General features: G+C 43.6%; 1 protein-coding gene across 4 annotated transcripts in view; it reads right to left on the minus strand.

Annotated features, from left to right (window-relative positions):
* The window catches only part of LOC133764407 (L-lactate dehydrogenase C chain), a 34,899-nt gene extending 13,777 nt beyond the window's left edge, over nucleotides 1-21,122 (minus strand). For 2 of the 4 annotated variants that reach the window (XM_062198080.1, XM_062198084.1), the window contains exons 1-5: nucleotides 20,778-20,928; nucleotides 20,380-20,514; nucleotides 13,549-13,666; nucleotides 8,228-8,401; nucleotides 7,820-7,993 (exon numbers count right to left, since the gene is read on the minus strand). In XM_062198080.1, the coding sequence (XP_062054064.1) occupies nucleotides 7,820-7,993; nucleotides 8,228-8,401; nucleotides 13,549-13,666; nucleotides 20,380-20,505 (592 nt within the window). In that variant the 5' untranslated portion in view covers nucleotides 20,506-20,514; nucleotides 20,778-20,928. Of the gene's footprint in view, nucleotides 1-7,819; nucleotides 7,994-8,227; nucleotides 8,402-13,548; nucleotides 13,667-20,379; nucleotides 20,515-20,609; nucleotides 20,929-21,030 lie in introns of those variants that run through there. The other 2 variants (XM_062198083.1, XM_062198082.1) reach the window with 2 other exon arrangements.
* Nucleotides 21,123-25,327: the final 4,205 nt, after the last annotated feature.

The following is a 25,327-nucleotide window of genomic DNA, read 5'->3' on the forward strand; positions in this document are numbered from 1 at the left end:
AATTACAACTGAGAGCATCAAAACCAGATGAGAAGGGACCGCACTGTGGTGTAGCAGGTAAAGCTGCCATCTGAGATGCTGGAATCCTAAATGGACACCAGTTTGAGCCCTGGCTGCTCCACGTCCAACCCAACTCCCTGCTAATGCACCTGGTAAAGCAGTGAAAGATGGCCCAGGAACTTGGGCTCCTGCCACCCACATGGGAGACCTGAACAAAACTAGCCTGGCATAGCCCTGGCTGTTGTGGCCATCTGGGGAATGAACCAGTGGATAGAAGACCTTTTTCCTGTGTGTGTCTCTCTCTGTCTCTGTAGCTCTGCCTTTCAAATAAATAAATAAATAAATAAATATTTTTCTTTAAAAAAAAGATTAGCTAAAGAAGAAAAAATTTCATGACCCAAAGACAAATCTTTTGAAATAACATAGTCAGAGGGGGAAAAAAAAGAAAACATTAGCCTAGCAGTTGAAACACCCACGTCCCACATCACAGTGCCTGGGTTTCATTGTCAGCTCACATTTCCAGCTTCCCACCAATACAGATTGTAGGAGGCAACAGTGATGGTTCAAGTAACCGGGATCCTGTCACTTTTGTGGGAGACCTGGATTGTGCTTCCAACTCCTGGTTCTGGACCTGGTCAGACCTCAGCTGTGGTGGCCATTTGGGTAATGGATCAGTGGATTAGTTCTTTTGGCCTATCTCAAATAAATTAAAATATAAAAAAGACATGCAATGGCTGAATGCATAAACAAGCAAGATCCAACCTAATAGAAACTATCTAAAAGAAACTCACTTCACCTTTAAGGTCACACACAGAGACTGAAAGAGATAGAAAAAGATATTCCATGAAAATGGAAACCTAAAGGCAGCAGCTAGAGCAGATACATTTACATCATATGAAACAAACTTTAAGGGTGGTGCTGTGGCACAGAGAATTAAGCTGCTGCCTACAGTGCTGGCATCCCATATAGGTACCTATTTGAGTCCTTGCTGCTCCACTTCCAATCCAGCTCCCAGCTAACGCACCTGGGAAAGCACTGGAGAATTGCCCAAGTCCTTAAGCCCTTATAACCCCATAGGAGATCCAAATGAAGCTCCTGACTCCTGGCTTCAGCCTGGCCCAGCCCTGGCCATTGCAGCCATTTGGCGAGTGAGCAAGTGAGTGGAAGATCTCTCTGTCTCTCCTTCTCTCTCTGTAATTCTGACTTTCACATAAATAAATAAATTATTTTTAAAAATAGACTTTAAATAAAAAATCTTATCTAGGGGGCCAGCATTGTGGCATAGAAGATAAAGCCACCTATGATGCCAGCATTCCATAGCAGCACAAATTCATGTCCTGGCTGTTTCACTTCCAATCCAGCTCCCTGCTAATGGCCCAAGAAAAGCAGCAGAATATAGTCCAAGTGTTTGGGCCCCTGTTACCCACATGAGAGACATGGATGAAGCTCCTGGCTCCTGGCTTCACACAGGCACAGCTCTGGTTGTTGCAACTATTTGGAGAGTGAATCAGTGGATCAAAGATTTCTCTTTCTCTCTTTCTCTGTTTCTCCTTCTCTCTCTGTACCTCTGCCTTTCACATAAATAAACTTTCAATCACACAGAACATACTAAGATTGAATCATGAAGAAATAGAAAGTCTGAACAAATCATTAATGATCAACAAGCAGAAATCAGTATAAAATGAAAAATCTATAAATCAACAAAAAATATATCAAAGAAAATCCCAGGACTTGATAGCTTCACTGCTGAATTCTACCAAATGTTTAAATAAGAATCAATGACAATTTACCTCAAACTATGCTAAATAACTGAAGTGGGAGGAATTCTCCTGAACTCATTCTACAAACACAACATCATGATACCAAAACCAGACAAGTATACAAGATAAAAAATAAAACTGTAGTGCAATATTTCTGATGAAGATAAATGCAAAAATCCTCAACAAAATGCTAGTAACCTGAATTCAACAGCATATTACAAAGATTATTCATCATGATCAGTAGGATTCATCCCAAGGATCCAAGAATAGTTCAATATATACAAATCAATAGGTGTAATGTATAATATTTAACATAATAAAGGACAAAAATAGGATCATCTAGAAAAAGCATTTGGGGCGTAGGTAGTCAGTCTAATGGTTAAGACACCAACCTCCCAAATTGAAGTGCTTGGTTTCATAGCCTGGCTCTGACTCCTGACTCCAGCTTCCTGACACAGCAAGCCCTAGGAGGCAGTGGTGGTGGTGCAAGCGGTTGGTTTCTTGCCACTTATGTGGAAGACCTCGATCACATGCCTGGCACTTGGCTCCTGGCTTTGACCCTGGCCCAGGCCAAGGCCTAGGCCCATCCCTAGCTATTGTAGGCATTTGGGGAATGAACCCAATGGGTGGGCAAGCTGTCACTTGCTCTCTCTTTCTAATTTTAAAATAATTTTTTAAATTTTAAAAATAAAAGAAAAATCATTTGATAAAATTCAATATCCATTCATGATTTAAAAGAAACTATTAACAAACTAAGTACCAAAGGAATAAAGACCATATATAACAAACCCACAGCAAATATCATACTGCTCAAATCTTTAACAAAATAAAGATGTCCACTCTATTTTATGCAGTATAGTATTGGAAACTCTATTCAAAAAAAAAATTAGGCAACAAAAAGAAATAAAGGAACCTCAAATCGGAAAGGAAAAAGTTAAATTGTCCTCATTTGCTGACAACAACAAAGCAAAGCTACAAGCCTTAATAAACACAGATGCAAAAATCCTCAACAAAATTCTAGTAAACCAAATACAGCAGCACCTTAAAAAGACCATTCACCATGATCAACCGAGATTCATGCCACGGATGCAAAGAGGGTTCAATATATGGAAATCACTAAGTGCAATACACACAGCAACAGAACGAAAATCCCATGATCATCTGAATAAAGGCAGAAGTGCTATTTGCTAAAATTTAATATCCCTTCATAAAAAAAAAAAAAAAAAAGACCCTCTGGCCAAACTGGGAATAGAAGGAAAATACCTAACATAATAAAGCCATATATGAGAAACCAACAGCTCAAATACCACTTTTATTCTCCATTTTACTGGAGGTCCTAGCTAGAGCAAGAAAAATAAAGGACATCCAAATCGGAAAGAAGGATGTCAAACTGTCACCGTCTGCAGATGACGTGGTCTTATCCAGAGAGAACTAACTCCCAAGACTCCACCAAAAAGCTCTTTTTTTTTTTAACTTTTATTTAATGAATATAAATTTCCAGTGTATAGCTTATGGATTACAATGGCTTCCCCCTCCCATAACTTCCCTCCCACCCACAACCCTCCCCTCTCCCGCTCCCTCTCCCCTTCCATTTGCATCAAGATTCATTTTCAATTCTCTTTATATACAGAAGATCAATTTAGTATAAAGATTTCAACAGTTTGCACCCACCCAAAAAGCTCTTAAAACTAATAAATTCAGCAAGTTACAGGATACAAAGTCAATGTACACAAATCAGTAGCATTATTGCACACTAATAGCGAATCACCCGAAAAATAAATCAAGAAAACAACCACACCTGCAACAGCTACAAAAAAGTTAAAATAATTTTAAACAAATAAATCATAATAAATTTAACCAAAGAGGCTGGCACCGTGGCTCACTTGGCTAATCCTTCGCCTGCAGCGCCGGCACCCCAGGTTCAAGTCCCGGTTGGAGCGTCGGATTCTGTCCCGGTTGCCCCTCTTCCAGTCCAGCTCTATGCTGTGGCCAGGGAGTGCAGTGGAGGATGGCCCAAGTCCTTGGGCCCCGCACCCGCATGGGAGACCAGGAGGAAGCACCTGGCTCCTGCCTTCGGATCAGCACAGTGTGCTGGCCTTAGCAGCCATTTGGGGGGGTGAACCAACATAAGGAAGACCTTTCTCTCTCTGTCTCTCTCTCTCTCACTGTCTAACTCTGCCTGTCAAAAAAAAAAAAAATTAACCAAAGAGATGAAAGATCTCTATAATTAAAACTGTAAATCACTGATGAAAGACATTAAAGAGGATACAAAGAAATGGAAAGATATCCCATGTTTATGGATTAGAAAATCAATATCTTTAAAATGTGTATACTACCAAAGCAATTTACAGGTTCAATGCAATCCCTACCAAAATCTCAATGTCATTTTTAACAGAACTAGAAAAAAACACTATTAAAATTTGGATGGGACCACAAAAGGCCCCAAATAGCCAAAGAAATCTTGAGTAAAAAGAACAAAGCAGGAGGCATTATACTACCTGACTTTAAAATATATTACAAAGCTACAGTAATTAAAACTGTATGGTATTTGGCATAAAAGAGATAACAGATCAATGGAACAGACTAGATAGAAACCCTGGAAGTAAAACCATGTATCTATAGCCAATTGGTCTTTGACAAAGCTGCTAAGAATATGTATTGAGAGGCCAGTGTTTTGCCATAGTGGGATGGGGATGTGGGGAGAAGCTGCTACCTGTGACACTGGCATCCCATATCAGAGCACTGGTTTGAGTACCTGGCTGTTCCATTTCCAATCCAGCTCCCTGGTAATGTGCCTGGAGAGGCAATGGAAGATGGCCTAAGAACCTGGACCCCCGCCACCCATGCAGGTGACTGGGATGGAGTCCCAGGCTCCCGGCTTCAGCCAGAAGTGACAGTCATTCAGGTTGTGAACCAGCAGATGGGAGATAATGTTCTCTTTCTCTCCCTTTCTTTCTCTGCATTCTGCCTTTCAAATAAATAAAAAATAAATCTTTTTTTAAAAAAACATGCATTTACAAAGGATAGCTTTTTAAATAAATGATGCTAGGAAAATTGGATACCTTCATGCAGAAGAATGAAACTAGACCACTATCTCTCACCACATACAAAAACAGTTGGAAATGGATTAAAGACCTATATATGGGGCCAGTACTGTGGCGCAGTAGGCCACTTGCAGTGGCCTTGGGAAAGCAGTAGAAGATGGCCCAAGTCTTTGGGCCCCTGCACCCATGTGGGAGACCTGGAAAAAGCTCCTGGCTCCTGGCTTCAGATCAGCCTAACTCTGACCTTTGCAGCCATTTGGGGTGCGAACCAGCAGATGGAAGATCTTTATCTCTGTCTCTCCCTCTCACTGTCTGTAACTGTCAAATAAAATTTTTAAAAAAAGAAAAAGACCTATCTATGCGACCTGAACCTTTGAAATTATTAGAAGGAAACAGAGAGAAAACACTTGAAGACACTGGAATGGGCAATGATTTTCTGGATCAAAACCCAAAAGCATGAAAGTAAAAGCAAAAATAGATAAATTGAATTTCATCAGACTAAAGGGCTTATACACAGGAAATGAAACAATTAAAAGAGTAAAGACACAACATATAGAATGAGAGAAAATATTTGCAAGCTATACATCTGATAAAGGGTTAATATCTAGAATATATAAAACACTCAACTCAGAAGCAAAAACAAAATTTAATTTTAAAATATGTAATAGATCTAAACAAATATTTCTCAAAGGAAGATACACAAATGGTCAACAGGTACATGAAAAAATGTTTCACATCACCAATCATTAGAGAAATGCAAATCAAAATTACAGTGAGCTATCACCTCCCTCCAGTGAGGCTGGCTAGTACCAAAAAGACAAACGTTAACAAGTGTTGGTGACAATGTAGAGAAAAGGGAACCTTGCACATTACTGGTGGGAATGTAAATTTCTATTGTGGAAAACAGTATGGAGATTCCCCACAAAGGAAAAGAGGGCCTACCATATGATCCAGCAATTCCACTTCTGGGTATTTATCCAAGGGAAATGAAATCCGTCTGTCAAAGAGACATCTGTACTCCCATGTTTATTGTAGCACACTACTGACAATAGCAAGGAAATGAAAGGACCGAAGAATTCATCAACAGAAGTATGGGTAAAGAAAATGTGCTACATATACACAATGGAATATCACTCTGTCACTAAAAGGGATGAAATGTTGTCACTTGCAATAACATAGGAGGAACTGGAGGTCATTATGTTAAGTGAAATAAGCCAAACACAGAAAGACAACTCTCACACGATCTCACTCATGTGTGGAATCTTAAAAGATGCGATCTAGTAGAAGTTAAAAATATAACTGTGGTTACCATTGGCTGGGGAGGGAAGAGAGGAGGGAGGGTTGGGAAGAGCTGATTGACAGGTACTTGGTTATAGCTAGATAGGAGGAGCAAGGAGTTCGGGATTCTGTTGCAAGTAGGGTGAAGACAGATAATGTGAATTTACTGTGTATTTCTCTATTTCAAAACTGGAAGATAGGGGACAGCATTGTGATACAGTAGGTTAAGCTGCCACTTGGGAAGCTGGCATCCTATATCAGAGCGCCAGTCAAATCCTGGCTGCTCTGCTTCCGATACAGCTCCCTGCTAGTGTGCCTGGTAGAGGAGTGGAAGATGGCCCAAGTACTTGGAACCCTGAATGGGAGATATGGATGGAGTTCCAGTTCTAGGCTCTTGGCTTCTGGGGAGTGAACCAGTGGATGGAAGATCTCTCTCTCTCTCTTTCTCTGTAAACTCTGCCTTTCAAATTAATTAATCAATCTTTCTTTTTAAAAAAGTAATTCAGTAATTTTATTTTCATACAAAAAATTTGAAATTCATTCATATGGGGAGCATCAAAAAATTCATGATAGTGCACACTATGTATGAGGAACTCAAACATCTCAATAGCAAAAAAAACTACTTCAATTTTTAAAAATTCACTAGCAAAAGATTTGAACAGACATTTCTCAAAAGAAAATATACAAGTGGCCAACAGGTAAATGAAAAGATGCTCAACACCACTGATCAGTGATATTCAAATCAAATCACAACAAGATAGCATCTTAGTGTAGTTATAATGGCTACTTTCAAAGTCAAGAAAAAAAAAATGCTGGAGAAGTTATGGACAAAGGAGAACTCCCATACACTGCTGATGAAAATGTAAATCAGTATAGCATTGCAAAAAACCATTTTTGTCTTAAAAAACTGAAAACAGAATTGTCATAACATCCAGCAAGCCTGCTACCAGGCATAAAACCAAAGGAAATAAAATCATTATATCAGAAAGATAGCTACACACTCATATTTATGGCAAAACTATTCATAACAGCCAAGATTAGAAATCAACCTAAATTTCCAAAGACAGATGAATGGATAAAATGTGTATGTGTATACACACACACACACACACATACTCACACACACATACACACACCATGGAAGGCTATTCAGTTGGAAAAAAGAAAGAAATTCTTGTCATTTGTGACCTGGGGGACATTATACTAACTGAAATAAACCAGACACAGAATGACAATGTATAACTTCACTCACGTGTGGAATCTAAAAATGTTGAGCATACCCAAGCAAAGAGTCGAACAGTGACTATCAGAAACTGGGAAGGGGCAGGGGAAGTGTATGATGGGGACAGACTGGTCACAGGCCCAGGAAGACAGGAGGAACAGGTGCCTACAGTTAACTATAATGCACTGTATATTCCAAAATAGGTAGAAGAGTGCTTTTTAAATGCTCTCACCTGAAAAAACATGTGAATGTATAAAGTGATAGATAGGCCAGTTACTCTGATTTGGTCATTACATGATATACACATGTACTACATCATTACATTGTACCTCATAAATATGCACATTATGTGTCAATTAAAAAATTTTGAAAGCAATAGAAAAAGATACCAGGGAAATAGCAACAAAATGAAAGTTAGAGAGCTACATTAACATCATAAAAACAAATTTTAAAGAAAATAAGCATTATTAGAGGTAGGCAGAGTAATTCTATAATGATAATAGGTTTATACTCACCACTAGAATCACCATGTTCTCCAATAATCCAGCCATGGCAGCTTGTGGGATGGACACCCAACTTCTCTCCAATGAGGTAACGGAAACGGGCAGAATCGAGATTACAGCCACTTCCAATTACACGAGTCGCAGGTAAGCCACTTAGCTTCCAAACCACGTATGTCAAAATATCCACTAGTAAGAACAGTGGTATCATGTTGGAAAAGATTCATCATAACTTTTTTTCACAATTTGCTTTTCTGAACAGTGATTTCATCCTCCAAAATGCCTTCCTTACTATGCACTGAATGAGTGCAGTTTGTTGTACATAATGTTACTACAGCAATGAAATTGTTTTTGTAAAAAAAAAAAAAAGCAATGATACGGAATATCATCCTTAGGCAGTAAAAACGAGGGGGAAAGACTCACCTGGATTTGAAACAATAAGCATTTTGCAGTCAGGGCTGTGACGGACTATGGTAGGAATGATTGATTTCATGATATTCACATTACGTTGGACCAGAGCAAGGCGACCTTCTCCCTCTTGCTGCCTTGCACCTGCTGTGACAATAACTAATTTGGAGTTTGCAGACACGATGTAATCTGAAAAGGAGCAGAAAACAAGATGTGGATCAAGATTCCTAGGATCACTATGCCTTAACTCTTGAAAAGTCTACTGCATGTTCTTGGTGTTAAAATACTCACGGGCTCTCAAGCCCAACATCTGCAGGTAAACTGACTTTCTCTGTAGTACGATTATTTTGCATAACCTGAAGGAGCACTTGTCACAACTACTTGCCAATTTTCACATAGTCGGCTCCAAACTTCCAGAACAACAGAATTTACCATCCCCTTTAACCCACATTCTCATTTGTCATTAAGGCCCAGCTCTCTGACTTCTCAGAAACACCATAATAAATCAGAAATTTTGAGAACCTGCATCTATTTCTGCATTCTAAGAGTAGAAATGCATTTATTCCTATTATGAAGAACTGGATTTGAGATCACAAACAAGTTCTTGATGCACATAAGAAGATACAATGCTTAGTAAAATTAACAACCAACCTCCACTGTTTCACCCATTGAGTCCAGTGCCAACATGATGCAATGCTTACTAACCCATGCTGGACTGTTTGTTTTTTTTTTCCAAAGTGTTATACAGCTGAGAGTTCTTTTCCAGGTTCTATTATTGAAGACTTAAGTTATATAGAGGTAACAAAATTCTAAAAACAAATAAATGTGGATAAATTTTAGTTAAGTTTTAAAGATGAGAAGAGCTCAAAGACTAACTTCATTAGCATGTGAATTAAATTGTGAAATTAGCTAAACTATTCTCTATCCCATTAGTTTTGTTTTTTTTGGTTTGTTTTTTTTACAGGCAGAGTGGATAGTGAGAGAGAGAGAGAGAGAGAGAGAGAGAAAGGTCTTCCTTTTTGCCGTTGGTTCACCCTCCAATGGCCGCTGTGGCCAGCGCATCGTGCTGATCCGAAGCCAGGAGTCAGGTGCTTCTCCTGGTCTCCCATGCGGGTGCAGGGCCCAAGGACTTGGGCCATCCTCCACTGCCTTCCGGGGCCATAGCAGAGAGCTGGCCTGGAAGAGGGGCAACCGGGATAGAATCCGGCGCCCCAACCGGGACTAGAACCCGGTGTGCCGGCGCCACAAGGCAGAGGATTAGCCTGTTGAGCCACGACGCCGGCCATATCCCATTAGTTTTTAAATTTAATTTGAAAGAGACACAGACAAGAGAGATATTTGCTAAGTTGAAATCTATAGTAATCTATTTCTATTAATTCAACTTTTTTGCTTGTACATTTTCTTGAAAGTTTATTTTGGGGCCAGCACTGTGGCATAGCGGGCAAAGGCACTGCCTGCCGTGTTAGCATCCCACATGGGCACCAGTTCGAGTCCTGGCTGCTATTCCTCCAATTCATCTCTCTGCTATGGCCTAGGGAAGCAGTAAGAAGATGGCCCAAGTGCTTGGGCCCCTGCACCCACATGGGAGACCCAGAAGAAGCTCCTAGCACCAGGCTTCAGATCAGCCCAGTTCCAGCCATTGTGGCCATTTGGAGAGTCAACCAGCAGATGGAAAAATCTCTCTCTCTCTCTCTCTCTCTCTCTCTCTCTCTGCCTCTCTGTAACTCTGCCTTTCACATAAATTTTTTTAAAATGTCTTTAAAAAAAGGAAAGTTTAATTATTTCTACTATGAGATGTTCAGTTTCCTTGGAATTTTGTGGAAGCTCTTTACAAACTGAAAGAGAGTTTCCTCCAGGTTATCTGGTTGCTTCACACTTTTCATAACTCAATTAAGAACCAGCTTGTGACTGCAAACCCTCAGCAGTCGTTTCCCCCCACTGAACTGTCTAAGACACTTAATTTTTCTTGTGGTCCTCAGAGGTAGCCGAGGATGGCTGTCCACTGACTTATGTATTATCTACAACAGAGTTGAGTAGTTGAGACAAAGATGACATTAGCCAGGAAAAACTAAACTATTTCTCATCTGGCCCTTTACAGAAAAAGTTTACTGATCCCAGCGTGGTCCACTGGGACACAGCTTAGACTCTCTCTGGCTCCCTAAATTCTGTGAGCAGTGAAAACCAAAATTGGTGTTAACTAGTTTGGCTAATGCTGTTGAGTGAAAACTAGCTACAGTGTTCAGTTTAACTCTCTGGTTTCCTTCACTTCACTCAGGGTCTGTTCCGAAAATGCCTTACTTGTTATTCAAAATTGAAGGCAGAATGATTTTCTTAAAAGTATTTTAAGGCAGTAGCAGGTCTTTTAACTTGACTCCACAAAACCAGTCCACCAGAGATACACTGAATGCTGGCAGCTGGCTGATTACCATCTAGTAAGCCAGTGCACTTGCTCATCTTGTCACTGCACATGCAGAATTAGCCACGTTTGTAACCAAATGTATTTAAAACAGTTATATTACAATGTATTTATACCAGTTATATTACAATGTATTTATACCAGTTATATTACAAACCATTAAGTATGAAAGAAATCATGGTAAACAGCATGGTCAAGGTGGAGGTTTGGGAGCTGGCATTGTGGTGTGGGGGGTTGAGCCTCCCCCTGCGGTGCCAGCATCCCATATGGGCAATGGTTTGAGAACTGGGTGCTTCACTTTCAATCCAGCTCCCTACTGGTATAACTGGGAGAGCAGCAGAGGAAGGCCTAAGTCCTTGGGCCCCTGTCACCCATGTGGGAGACCTGGAAGAGGCTCCTGGCTCTTGGCTTCAGCCTGGCCTGGCCCCAGCCATTGTGAACATCTGAGGAGTGGATCGGCAGATGGAAGATCTCTCTCTCTCTCTCCCTTTCAAATAAATAATCTTAAAAAAAAAAATTGAAGTTCGGAGGACAGTAGGATATGAATAGGTAGCTTTAATCTCTGTCAAATCTTTCATAATTAGTTAACCTTAAAAAAATAATCGTCTCTATTAAAACTAAACTGAATGCTTTGGAAAGATTAACTAAAAGTCAGTTGCTTAAAAATTGTCTTTTTAGGGGCCAGTGTTGTGGCATAAAGGGTAAAGCTTCTGCCTGCTATGCTAGTATCCCATGTGGGCACTGGTTTGTGTCATGGCTGCTCCACATCCTATCTAACTCCCTGCTAATGGCCTGGGAAAAGCAGCCAAGGATGGCCCAAGTGTTTGGGCCCCTGCCACCCACATGGGAGACTCGGATGAAGCTCCTGGCTTTGGTCTGGCCCAGTGCTGGCCATCGCAGCCATCTGGGAAGTGAACCAGCAGATAGAAGATCTCTCTCTCTTTGTGTCTCCTGCTCTTTAACACTGACTTTGAAAATAAATAAATCTTTAGAAAACAATTCTTATAGGTTTAAGAGAAAAATGAAGGAAAACCACAAAACTGAGTTTCATGATCAAATTGCTACATGAGTATCTTTAAATTTCTAATATTATTCTTTTTAATATTTATTTATTTTGATAGAGTTACAGAGAGAGAGGGAGAGACAGAATGACATCTTCCATCCACTGGCTCAATCCCCAAATGGCTGCAATAGCCAGGGCTGAGCCAGGTCAAAGCCAGAAGCCTGTAATGTCATTCAGGTCTCCCACATGGGTGCTGGGTCCTATACACTTGAGGCCATCTTCCACTGCTTTCCCAAGCATGTTAGCAGGAAGCTAGATCAGAAATGGAGCAGCAGCCAGGACTCAAAATAGCACTTATATGGGATGTCTGTGCAACAGGTGGCAGCTTAACCTGCTGTGCCACAACACTAGCTCTCTTAAAAAAAATCACTTTTAAAAAAATCAAAATGACCATTTTTGGTGTGCCTTCAGAAAGACATTTCAGGTGGCTGGCACTGTGGCATAGCGGGCAGAGTTGCTGCCTGAGATGTTGGCATCCCAAGTGGGCACAGTTCATGTTCCGGTTGCTCTACTTCCAATCCGGCTCCGTGCTAATGGCCTGGGAAAAGCAACCAAGAGTGGCCCAAGTATCTGGGTACAGGTCACTCACATAGGAGACCTGGATGAAGATCCTGCCTCCTGGCTTTAGCCTGCCCCAGCCTTGGCCTTTGAAGCCATCTGGGTAGTGAACCAGCAGATGGAATCAGTCACCCCTGTAATTCTTTCAAATAAAACTCTTTTTTAAAAAAAAAAAAGAAAGCAAAGAAAGATAATACAAAATTCTCATCTGGTAATCCATACTCAAATGTCCCCCTATAATCAGAATATTGGCAAATAAACTTCTGAGTATAAGTCAATATACAAAGTTTGTGGTTGTCCTTTCTTTTATTTTTTTTAAGACTTCAATTATTTATTTATTTGAGACGTAGAATTAGTTACAGATAGAGAGAGGGAGAGACAGAGAGAAAGGTCTTGCAACCGCTGGTCTACTCCCCAAATGGCTACAGTGGCCAGGGCTGGGCCAGACCAAAGCCAGGAGCCAGGAGCTTCTTCTGAGTCTCCCACATGGATACAGGGGCCCAAGCACTTGGGCCACCTTCTACTGCCTTCCCAGCCCAAAGCAAAGAGCTGGATTAGAAGAGGAGCAGCTGGGACATGAACCAGTGTCCATATGGGATGCCAGCACCGCAGGCAGAGGAACAACCTACTGTGCCACAGCACGGAACCCAGTGGTGGCCTTTTCTAACAGTTACATTTACATTAAGTTGCCACCTTCAGTTCCAATCATGTTAGATGACAGAGCTTAAGCAGACAGTCCACCTGTTGAGCCATATTACCAAAGATGGCACTACAGGAGTACACGTTAGTGTATAACAAAACAATTATTTTTTTCCTAATTTTCTGAAGCATCTTAGTTGGCCTATGCATGATGGTAATGATAATACAGCAAATTCTGCATTTCCTGTGTTCTGTGGCCTCATCTCATGTCTTAAAACTTGGTTCTCTGCTATAGAAAGAAAACCATGTTAAAGAGTACATATAAATATACTGATTATATTACAAAGTTATTCAAGACTACAGAACCTTAGGTAAATATATAAGACTAAATGACAAGTTTAAAAAATATTCATATACTATAATGCCAATTAAGTAAAAAACAAAGATAGAGAGAAGTAAACAAAATCATAACAGAAGAGATTCAAAATTTCTTTACACTTTCCTGTATTTGCCAAATCTCCTCTAATTATAGCGTTCTTCTCTTATAAACTTTGTCCTAATAACAAAGAGATTTTTTTATTTTATGTTTATTTATATCAACTTAAATAAACATTACTTTTTCTTAAGCTCTGAAAATAACTTCATACAATGAAAATTAACCTTTTCCAGATGTAATCTTTGAAGTACTAAAGAAAAGGCTGCCATGCTGAAGATCCATCATCTCTCCCTTCAGTTTGTCCTCTGCAACATCAACAAGGGCGAGTTCATCAGCCAAATCCTGGAATACACGGAAGTTCTAAATAAGATGTTCCAGGAAAGGTTCCTGTGTGAGTTTTAGGAGAATAAGAACCTTTATAATCAAAGGAGTCTCATATTTATGGTAGGAGAATAAATGATACAAAAATAGTTTTTGAATCTTTTTTTAAGGGCCAGACAGGTTCTCAGGTCCTTATCTTTCTGTTTTTTCTTTTTTGCCCCCAGATTTATTTATTTGAGAGAGAGAGAGAGAGAGAGAGAGAGAGAGAGAGAGAGAGATCTTCCATCTGCACTAGTTCACTCCCCAAATGGCTGCAACTGCTGGAGCTGCACCGGTCCAAAGCCAGGAGCCAGGAGCCAGGAGCCAGGAGCCAGAAGCTTCTTCCAGGTCTCCTGCTCAGGTGCAGGGGCCCAAGGACTTGGGCCATCTTCTACTGCTTTCCTAGGCCACAGAAGAGAGCTAGATTGGAGGAGAAGCAGCCAAGTCTCGAACCAGTGCCTACGCGGGATGCCAGCTCTGCAGATGGTGGCTTCACCCATTTCACCACGGTGCCGGCCCCTTGAATGTGTCTTAAACACACCAGAATTCAAGGTAAATATTAGGAAGTGGCAAAAAGTATTACTGTCTTTGCCTTCACATAATTGTTTTGAAATTGCTAGAATTGGGACTTTTTTACCTTTCACAAAACAGTTATAAAGCCAGTGAAGAAGAGGGCATTGTGGCACAGTGGTTTAAGCCACCACTTGGGATGCCCGTATCCCATGGTCAGAGTGCCTGGTACGAGTCATGGCTACTGCACTTCCTATCCAACTTCCTGCTAATGCACCTGGGAGGCATCAGATAATGGCCCAAATACTTGCGTTCTTGACACCCATATGGGAGACCTGGATAGAGTTCCAGATTCCTGGCTTCAGCCTGGCTTACCCCAGTCTGCTGCAAAGTGTTTGCAGAGTGAATCAGTAAATGGAAGATCAACCTCCATCTCCCTCCCCTTCAATCCACCCCCTCTCTCCCTCCCTCCCTCTCCCATCCCTTTTTCTCTCTCTGCCTTTCAAATAAATAAATAAATATTTTTAAATATGGAAAGTTATGAAATTCTTTGAAAGGAATTTTTATACTTGATATCAAGCCTATTTTCTGAGTTGGATCAAGCTGCTTTTAGCATGCATGCTTACAGCCAAAAAAAAAGAAAGAAAAGCAGTGACAGACAACGAACATCTGCTGTTTTCACCAGTCTCTTCTTGCTATTTGTCCCCAGTATCCCCTTTTCTGGTAATAGAATTCCTCTTCCCTGCAGGAACCCACTGAATGTGATGTGGTGCCATACAACAGTTAACCACTGGTCCTCCAAACCATAACCAGAATCAGCCAATTGTTCCATCCCTTCCTTCTAGCCATAGCAATTAGTTCACAAATCAGCATATGGCACAGGCACAAAAATGGACACAATTTCCACAAGGTTTGAAAATGGAAGTTAGGATACTAAATCTCACTTCTCTTTGGAATCCTGAGCTCTAAGAATGACATAAGATTAAGAATAGGGGCCGCCGCCATGGCGTACTAGGTTAAGCCTCCGCCTGCGGTGCTGGCATCCCATATAAGTGCCGGTTCTAGTCCTGGTTGCTCCTCTTCTGGTCTGGCTCTCTGCTGCAGCCTGGGAAAGCAGCAGAAGATGGCCTGGGTGCTTGGGCCCCTGCACCCACATGGGAGACCAGGAGGAAGCTCCTGGCTCCTGGCTTCGGATCGGTGCAGCTCTGGCCATTGCGGCCACTTGGGGAGTGAACCAACGCAAGGAAGACCTCTCTCTCTCTCTCTCTCTCTCTCTCACTGTCTGTAACTGTCTGACAAATAAATTAAAAAAAAAAAAGACTAAGAATAAACTGCATAGCCATCTTCCATATAGGAAGACCATGCCTAGGAATTAAGTCAATGAAATAAATCTGAGCCAAGATATCAGGAACTAAACTATGCCTTGATATATCTGAACGCCAGAATCCAGTACCACCAGAAGCTAGTTCTGCTCAGATTTTTCAGCTGCCTGCTCAATGAAGTCTCTTTTTGCTGACTCTAATTTGAATTTTCACTAGACAAAAATGGAATGCAGAAATACACAGCAGAAATGTATTTTCTCAGATTCCAGTGGCCAGATTTCCAAAGGTTACCAGTAAAAGACAAGGGTTGGGGCCAGCACTGTGGTATAGCGGGAAAAGCCAGCACTGGAAATGCCATCCTATATGGGCACCAGTTCGAGTCTCAGCAGCTCCACTTCCAATCAAGCTCTCCGCTATGGCCTAGGAAACCAGCAGAAGATGGCCCAAGTCCTTGGTACCTTGCAATCACGTGGGAGACCTGGAAGATGCTCCGGGCTCCTGGCTTTGGATCAGCATAGCTCTGGCTGCTGCAACCAACTAGGGAGTAAACCAGCAGATAGAAGACCTCTTTCTCTTTCTCTCTGCCTTTGCCTCTGTAACTCTTTCAAACAAATAAATAAATCTTTAAAAAAAAATTAAAAAAAAAAAAGGCAAGGGTCAAAGTCCCTGCTTGCTACTGTTTTTTTCTGAGATCAGATACCATCTGGCCTTTGTGGAAAGCTGTATGTAGTCATTTCGTGTTATCCATGGATGGATGGATGACTGGTTTCAAGACCCTGTTCAGATCCCAGCATCCAGAGATGCTCCAGTCACTCATTTCAAATGGTCATATGTGAGGCTGGCATTGTGGTATAGCTGGTTAAACTGCTGTTTGGGATGCCCACATTCCCAGCTGCTCTGCTTCCTGCTAGTGTATCCTAGGAAGCAGCACATGATAGTTCAACTGCTTGGGATCTGTCACCCACATGGGACACCTGAATGAAATGCCTTGCCCCTGGCTTTTTATAATTTCAATTCTTGGTTGATTCAGTCTATGTATGTGGAACCTGTGGCTATAAACAAGCCCAACAATATTCTAAAATTTAGTAAATCATGTGTAATATATCAGTAATCAGGGGAGAATAAGAAATTTTATCTAGAACCATCACATAACACTTCTTAGCTAATTGAAAAGAAAACCAGATCATATTTATAGATTCACTTTTACAATTATAGATTCACTTTTACATCAGTCTGTGTCTCTATCTGGGTCTAATCAGGAAAACAGAAACCACTCTAAGAATTTCAACAGAGAGAAATTAATGTAGACTGATGTTGGGGCCAGCGCTGTGGCACAGTGGGTTAAAGCCCTGGCCTGAAGCACCGGCATCCCATATGGCTGCTAGTTCTAGTCCCGGCTGCTCCTCTTCTGATCCAGCTCTCTGCTATGGCCTGGGGAAGCAGTAGAAGATGGCCCAAGTCCTTAGGCTCCTGCACCCATGGGGGAGACCTGGAAGAAGCTCCTGGCTCCTGATCAGCGCAGCTCCAGCCATTGCGGCCAACTGGGGAGTGAACCATCAGATGGAAGACCTTTCTCTCTGTCTCTACTTCTCTCTGTAACTCTGTCTTTCAAATAAAATGTAGACTGATGTTTAAAGGCTCAAAGAACATAAAGGGAATACTTGAGGTAAGCAGAGATAGACAGCAAGTGCAGTTGGAAGCCACCATTCACAAGGCTAAGGGGAACAGAGAGACTACAGCAGTACTTTATGGAGCTAGGCTGAGACCTCTGCCAAAGGCAAAATACAGCTGCTGCTGCTGCTATCACCAAAGGGACAAGATGGGCTGAAGCTCAGAGTTCCAAAAGAAACCAGAAGCTAAAACCAACCTCTAGCACTGGGGCAAAGAGCCATGGCTGGGATGACAGAGAACAACAAGCAAACACTCCTCTCCTCCTGTTACCTTCCAATTTCCCTCCAGTGCCCCTTCTCGGTAGAACCTAACGGGATGCCAACTGGCAAAGGAGGGAAATGTTATGCAGAGATCTAGCACCAACACCACAAAATGGAGTACACAAAGTTGGCTTTGGAGCTGAGTGACAATCATTTAATAACCAATACAATTTTTAAATAATTCTTTCAATTTGATTTCTATCCCTTTTCAACAGGCTACCAGACAATTCTTTTACAAAAGGAATCTTCCCACCTCCATCCTCCTTAATTATCAAAACAGAGTGAACATAGTCTCTAAAAGTTTTTGTTTTCTTGCTTGTTTGTCTGGTATTTTTTAAGAATTACTATGTCTTTGTGAGTCATTTCTCAAATAGAATTTTTTAACAAGAGGCCTGAGCTTGCTTAGCCTACCAGAATTTATAAGAGCAGTTATATGAGCATCTCCAGGATCTTTTCTCCAGAGAGTATCAGAATGACCATAGTAAAGTAAAGAACAGAAAATGAAAATCGGTCTAAGTGGGGTGGATGTTGTGGCACAGCAGCGTGAGCCACTGCTTAGGACACCTGCATCCCATATGGGAGTGTTTGGTGAGAGTCCAGCTACTCTACTTGCAATTCACCTTCCTGCTAAAGTGTCTGGAAGGAAGCAAATGATGGCCAAGTACCTGGGTCACTACCACCCACGTGCGAGACTCAGATGGAGTCCCTGGCTCTTGCTTTGGACTCACTCCAGCTCTTGCAGGCATGTGGGGGTGAACCCACAAATGGAAGTCTCTCTCTCTCTCTCTTTTTCTCTCTCTCTCCTCATCTCTGTCTCCCCTCATCTCTGTCACTCTGCCTTTCAAATAAGTAAATAAATAAATATATTTTAAAAAATCAGTTTAAGGGGGACCTGCACTGTGGCATAGTGGGTGCTGTTTGCAGTGCCATATATCCCATATGGGCGTCAGTTCTATTCCTGGCTGCTCCTCTTCCAATCCAGCTCTCTGCTATTGCCTGGGAAAGCAGTAGAAGATGGCCCAGGTGCTTGGGCCCCTGCACCCACATGGGAGACCAGGAAGAAGCTCCTGGCTCCTGGCTTTGGATCACCTCAGCTCCGGCTGTTGCGGCCAAATGGGGAGTGAACCAGCAGATGGAAGACCTCTCTATCTCTCTTTATATACCTCTCCTCTCTCTCTCTGTAACTCTTTAAAATAAATAAATAAATCTTTTTTAAAAATCAGTTTAACTGGCCAGTGCCGCGGCTTAACAGGCTAATCCTCCGACTTGCGGCGCCGGCACACCAGGTTCTAGTCCCGGTTGGGGTGCCGGATTCTGTCCTGGTTGCCCCTCTTCCAGGCCAGCTCTCTGCTATGGCCCTGGAGTGCAGTGGAGGATGGCCCAAGTGCTTGGGCCCTGCACCCGCATGGGAGACCAGGAGAAGCACCTGGTTCCTGGCTTCGGATCAGCGTGATGCGCCGCCGGCAGCGGCCATTGGAGGGTGAACCAATGGCAAAAAGGAAGACCTTTCTCTCTGTTTCTCTCTCTCTCACTATCCACTCTGCCTGTCCAAAAAAAAAAAAAAAAATCAGTTTAAGTAAAACTTTTATGGCTACTTTGTTCTGCACCAGACAGGGAAAAATGTTGTGAGTCCACATATTTCTAAAACTTTTACATGTCTTTATAAACACTTTAAAGTTTGTCTTTCAATGACATATGAAGAAGGTAAGATTTTTTTTTCATTTTTTAAACGATTTTATTTATTTATTTATGATAGGTAGAGTTACAGACAGTGAAAGGGAGAGCCAGAGAGAAAGGTCTTCCATCCATTGGTGTTCACTTCCCAAATGGCTGCCATGGCTGGAAGTGGGCCAGTCTGAAGCCAGGAGCCAGGTGCTTCCTCTGGGTCTCCCATGCATGTGCAGGGGCCCAAGTGCTTGGGCCATCTTCCACTGCTTTCCCAGGCCATAGCAGGGAAGCAGTTCAGAAGTGGAGCAGCCGGGACTCAAATCAGTGCCCATATGGGATGCCGGCACTGCAGGTGGCTGTACCCACTATGCCACAGTGCCAGCCCCCAAGTGGCTCTTGTGTACCAAAAGGCCGCCCTGTGAATACATTTAAATAGTTTTGGGGTTGGGGCTGTGGCTAGTGAGCTAAGTCTCCACCTGGGGTGCTGGCATCCCATATGGGTGCTGGTTCTAGTTCTGGCTTCTCCTCTTCTGATCCAGCTCTCTACTTTGGCCTGGGAAAGCAGTACAGGATGGTCCAAGTGCTTGGGCCCCTTCACAGGCGTGGGAGACCCAGAAAAGTTCGTGGCTCCTGGCTTTGGATTGGCACAGCTCTGGCCGTTGCAGCCATTTGGGGAACAAACCAGCAAATGAAACACCTTTCTCACTGTCTCTCCAGCTCTAAAATAAATAAATAAAAATTTTTTAAAAATAGTCTAGCAAGGCTCAGTTCCAAATATTTCCTAAATTGTGTCAGAATCAGATGACAAGATATATATTTGCTGTCAAAGAATTAGCCCTTGCAGCCTGAACTCATCAACATACAAGAGCAAAAAAAAAGTGCTTCTTTGGGCCAGTGCCGCAGCTCAGTTGGCTAATCCTCCGCCTGCAGCGCCGGTACTCCAGGTTCTAGTCCTGGTTGGGGTGCCGATTCTGTCCCAGTTGCTCCTCTTCCAGTCCAGCTCTCTGCTGTAGCCTGGGAAGGCAGTGGAGGATGGCCCAAGTGCTTGGGCCCTGCACCCGCATGGGAGATCAGGAGGAAGCACCTGGCTCCTGGTTTCGGATTGGCGCAGTGCGTCAGAACGTAGCGGCCATTTGGGGGGTGAACCAATGGAAGGAAGACCTTTCTCTCTGTCTCTCTCTCTCTCACTGTCTAACTCTGTCAAAAAAAAAAAAAAAAAAAAGTGCTTCTTTGATTTCCAGCCACAGATGGACCAAGCACTCACCTTCAGCAAGATACAAATAGCACACGCCATGCCGACGGCACCAGTTCCAACAATGGTGATCTTGCACTGGGAGGCTTTATCTTCTGCAGTCAGATTCTCAATAAGCTGTTCCTTCACCGTTGACATTTTGAGAACCTGCCAGGGACAGGGCAATTGTCAGTGGAACCAAATCCTCTAAATGAAGCCCTCTGACAGCTACGAGGTATTTCGGCAATGAACATCTCAACTACCTCTTGAGTTTGCAGATGCTGGAGCTGGGGGAGAAGGAAAGCCAAAGAATTTCCTGGGCTGAGGGTGGGGGTGCAAAGACTCTAACAAGGCTAGGGGCTGGGACACCAAGACTTTTTTTATTTCTCCCCGCCCCCAGCCGTCATTTTTCCCCAGCACCAGCCACTCACAAGCACTTTGCTTGGCGAAAATCAGAACAGATGGCCCGAAAGCACAACGCCCTGCCTGTCAGCAAAGCCAGAAAGCGGCATCAGCAAAACACATCAACGACGGTTGAGGTGCGAAGCCCAGCAACGGTCATGGCCCGCGAGCTGCCCTGCAAGGACGCGCCCACGCACGGCGGGCGTCCTGCGTCAGCACGCAAGCTCCGCCCCGCGCCGGCCCAGGCGCATGCGCGTTAGCCAACGCAGATAGCCTGGCTACCCCGTGTTGGGCTGAAGGCTTGTAGACTGGCCCTGCGAGTATGCAAGGCCGAGACACTGGAGTGTTGCTTCACTTCCCTCGGCCTGCCTAGGCTTGGGGTTGCGTTTGGGCTCCAGGGCTCTTTGCAGACTCCACAGCCAGCTGATCACGGAGGGGCTAGGCTCTTGGGAAGGATGCCTCTAGGGGCGCTTGCTGCTCCCGCGGCGGTGCCAGGTCCTGAAGCGACAGGGAGACTGCAGCTGGGGAGCTGGCCTGGGCAGAGTTCGCTGCCTGACCCACCTAACACGCAGCTTCTGGAGAGGCCACGCTGAACACGCCCAGTCCCCAGCCAGGGTGACAGGAATGAACGGAGACGATGGGCAGGGAATGGCCAACCCTAGTTTAAGGAATACACCGTTTCTTGATAAATCACCACATCCTTGTTCGCATGTCGATTTGCAGACATTTTAAAAGTTATTGTCCTCAGTAACATCAGGACCTAGTGCTGAAGAAGCTGAAGTTTGGATTTCTCTTGAGAGAACAGAAGGTAGCAACGAAGTGAAAGAACAAGTCTGGCTTTCTAAGGGTGCTTATAATTTACAAGAATTCATTTAGAACAGATGAGAACACAACATCCTCCATCTTTTTTTTTTTTTTTTTTACTTGAGGGACATAGTTACAAAGAGAGGGAGAGACAGAGGGAGAGGTCGTCCATCTGCTGGTTCACTCCCCAAAAGGCTGCAACGGCTGTAGCTGAGCTTACCCAAAGCCAGGAGCCAGGAGTTTCTTCTGAGTCTGCCACGTGGGTGCAGGGGCCCAAGCACTGGGGTCATCTTCTACTGCTTTCCCAGGCCATAGCAGAGAGCTGGATCGGAAGTGGAGCAGCCAAGACACAAACCGGTGCCACAGGCGCATGGTTAACCTGTGCCACAGTGCCGGCCCCCTCCTCCATCTTGCTTGTTGAATATTTGCCCCTTAATGCTTTCCAAAATATAAATGATGATCGATTTTTCATAGAGATTGTGGTGTTTGTTTTTGTCTGTATATAGTTCAGATCATGCAGTATCCCTGCTTAAACCCTAACATGGCTTCCCATTATACTCAGAATAACCAGTTTCTGTCACAACCTATAGGACCTTCAAGATGTGACCCCCTTCTGCCTCTCCAACCTCCTCATCTGAACACACTCACCAAACTCTGGCTCAGGGCTTTTCTCTGCATCAGTTCTCTATCTGGAAAACTGCTTCCTGGTCTTTCTAAGGTAAACTCCTCGCTTTCAGTATCGGGCTTTCATAAATCATACTTCCTCTAGCTTTCCTTGACCAACGTGTCCCCTGCCACAACTTATCCCTCCATTTGTCTTTTGGCGCTTTTTTCAACCTTCTCCCAGCACCAAAGAAGAGATCTCCTATCCCAGAGTGGTAGCCATTGTTCCTGTACCCCCACCTTGATTGTGTGCTTCCGGGAAAATCCATTTATACCCCTGGCATGGAAGGAACACTGTTGGCTGGAATGACCTACAAATTCAGGCTTTACACCTGCCTGAGCCCCTGATGAACAAGGAAGGTATCATCTTGGTAGTGACCAAACTTCTGTTAGGTGAAGAGAGAGAATTGGCTCATCCATACCTGCCCATGAACCCCAAACCTATTATTTTGCTTATTGGTGCAGTAAATATCAGACAGCCAAGATGTGTTCTTATTCACTCCTGTACAAAGGACCTTTAAAAAGTTCATGAGAAAAGTATATTTTGAAAAACTGCATGGATTTCAAAAATGTTTTGCACCTAAATAAACTTACCTTTTAATTCCATTTTCCATAATTCTTTAAAAAGATTTATTTACTTATTTTGAAAGTCAGAGTTACAGAGAGGGTGAGAGAGAATCTTCCTGCTGCTGGTTCCCTCCCTAGATGTCCACAATGGCCAGCTCTGGGCTGGGCTGAAGCCAGGAGCCAGGAGTTTCATCTGGGTCTCTCGTGTGGTTGGCAGGGGACCCAAATACTAGGGCCATCTCCTGCTGCTTTTCCCAGGCCATTAGCAGGGAATTGGGTTGGAAGTGGAGCATCTGGGACCTGAACCTGGTCCAGTACTGGCCATTGCAGCCATCTGGACTGAAAGAGGGGCAACCGGACAGAATCGGGCGCCCTGACCGGGACTAGAACCCTGCGTGCCGGCGCTGCAGGCAGAGGATTAGCCTAGTGAGCCGTGGCGCTGGCCCCTCTTACATTTTAGAACTGCCATCCACCTCCAAAATTAGTAGCTCTCATAAAGAAAACATTGAGAAAAGATCCTGGAGGCAGGAAGGATAGACAAAACAATTGTTCCAGTTAACTTCAAGTAGTTTTCATGCCTGGATGAGTCATAAGAATATTTCTGAAGAGGGGCCGGTGCTGTGACGCAGGGTGTTGAGCCACACCTGCAGTGACAGCATCCTATGTGAGCACCAGTTTGAGTCGTGGCTGCCCCAATTCCCATCCAGCTCCCTGCTAATGTACCTGGGAAGGCAGAGGAAGATGTCCAGGTTCTTGGATCCTGCACCCACATTGGAGACTCAGAGGAAGCTCCTGGCTCCCTAGCTTTGGCCTGTCCCAGCCCTGGCCATTTGAGGAGTGAACCAGCAGATGGAAGATCTCTCTCTCTGTAACTCTGGCTTTCAAATAAATAAATACAATCTTAAAAGAAAAATTTTTGAAGAAAATCTTTGAGTAAACCACCACCAAGGATACTTGCTTTGAAACTAAGTACCACTGGGGCTAGCACTGTGCCGTAGTAGGCTAAAACTACACCTGCGGTGCCGGCATCCCATATGAACGCCAGTTCGTGTCCCAGCTGCTCCTCTCCCAATCCAGCTCTCTGCTTATGGCCTGGGAAAGCAGTAGAAGATGGCCCAAGTATTTGGGCCCATGCAACTGTGTGGGAGACCCAGAAGAAGCTCCTGGCTCCTGGCTTTGGATCAAATTTGGCTGTTGAGGCAATTTGGGGAGTGAATCAGTGGATGGAAGACTCTCTCTCTGTAGCTTTGCCTTTCAAATAAATAAACCTTTAAAAAAGAAAAAACAAAACAACTCTCCCGGTCTGTAACTCTCAAATAAAATCTTAAAACAAAAACAAAAACAAAAAAAGGCCGGTGCCGCGGCTCAATAGGCTAATCCTCCGCCTGCGGCACTGGCATCCCAGGTTCTAGTCCCAGTTGGGGCGCCGGATTCTGTCCCAGTCGCTCCTCTTCCAGTCCAGCTCTCTGCTGTGGCCCGGGAGTGCAGTGGAGGATGGCCCAAGTGCTTGGGCCCTGCTCCCATATGGGAGACCAGGAGAAGCACCTGGCTCCTGGCTTCGGATTAGCACAGTACGCCAGCCGCAGCAACCACTGGGTGAACCAACGGGAATGGAAAAAACAAAACAACTCTCCCTGTCTGTAACTCTCAAAATCTTAAAACAAAAACAAAAACAAAAAAAGGCCGGTGCCGCGGCTCAATAGGCTAATCCTCTGCCTGCCACTGTCCACTCTGCCTGTCAAAAAAAAAAACCACCTAAGTACCATTATACTACTAGCTTCCTTTCAGAGGACAAAGGATCTCAAAAATCTGACACCTATAACAAAGTACCATTGTTCAACTGGCAAATATTTTCTTACACTCATGTATAGAATGATTTAAGAATTATAGGTTGCCAATGATTAGCACCAACATCATCAAATATATAAACCTTGGGGCATAGTAACACTATTGATCATCGAGGTTGGGTGTTTGGGAACCAGTAGGCTGCCACTTGACGCCTGCATCTCCTATGGAGTGCCTGAGTTTGAATCCTGGCTCCACTCTCCATTCCAGCTTCCTGCTAAAGCACAGCCTGGGAGGCAGCAGGTGGTGGCTCAAGTAGTCAGGTTCCTGCCACAGACACTGGAGACCCAGACTGAGTTTGCAGACACCAAGTTTCAGCCTCGCCCAGCCTGAGCCATTGCAGCATTTGGGGAGGGAACTAGTAGATGGGGGATCTCTTTCTCTCTGCTTTTCAAATAAGTAAAAACTTAAAACTGTTGATGTTAATGGAAATGGTATCAAAACAAAGCAACTGACCTTTCATTTATAATGTATTCATTCATATTAAACCAAAACTACTCACTAGTAAATAGCACCCCTTAAAAAAAGTTACTGCAGGGGTTGGTGCTATGGCGTAGTGGGTTAAAGCCCCGGCCTGTAGTGCTGGTATCCCATATGGGCCATGGTTCAAGCCCCGGCTGCTCTACTTCCTTTCCAGCTCCCTGGTAATGCACTTGGCAAAGCAGTAGAAGATGGTGCAAGTCCTTGGGCCCCTGCACCT

Source organism: Lepus europaeus, chromosome 7 (genome assembly GCF_033115175.1).
Source record: "Lepus europaeus isolate LE1 chromosome 7, mLepTim1.pri, whole genome shotgun sequence".
In the NCBI taxonomy this organism is placed as follows: domain Eukaryota; kingdom Metazoa; phylum Chordata; class Mammalia; order Lagomorpha; family Leporidae; genus Lepus; species Lepus europaeus.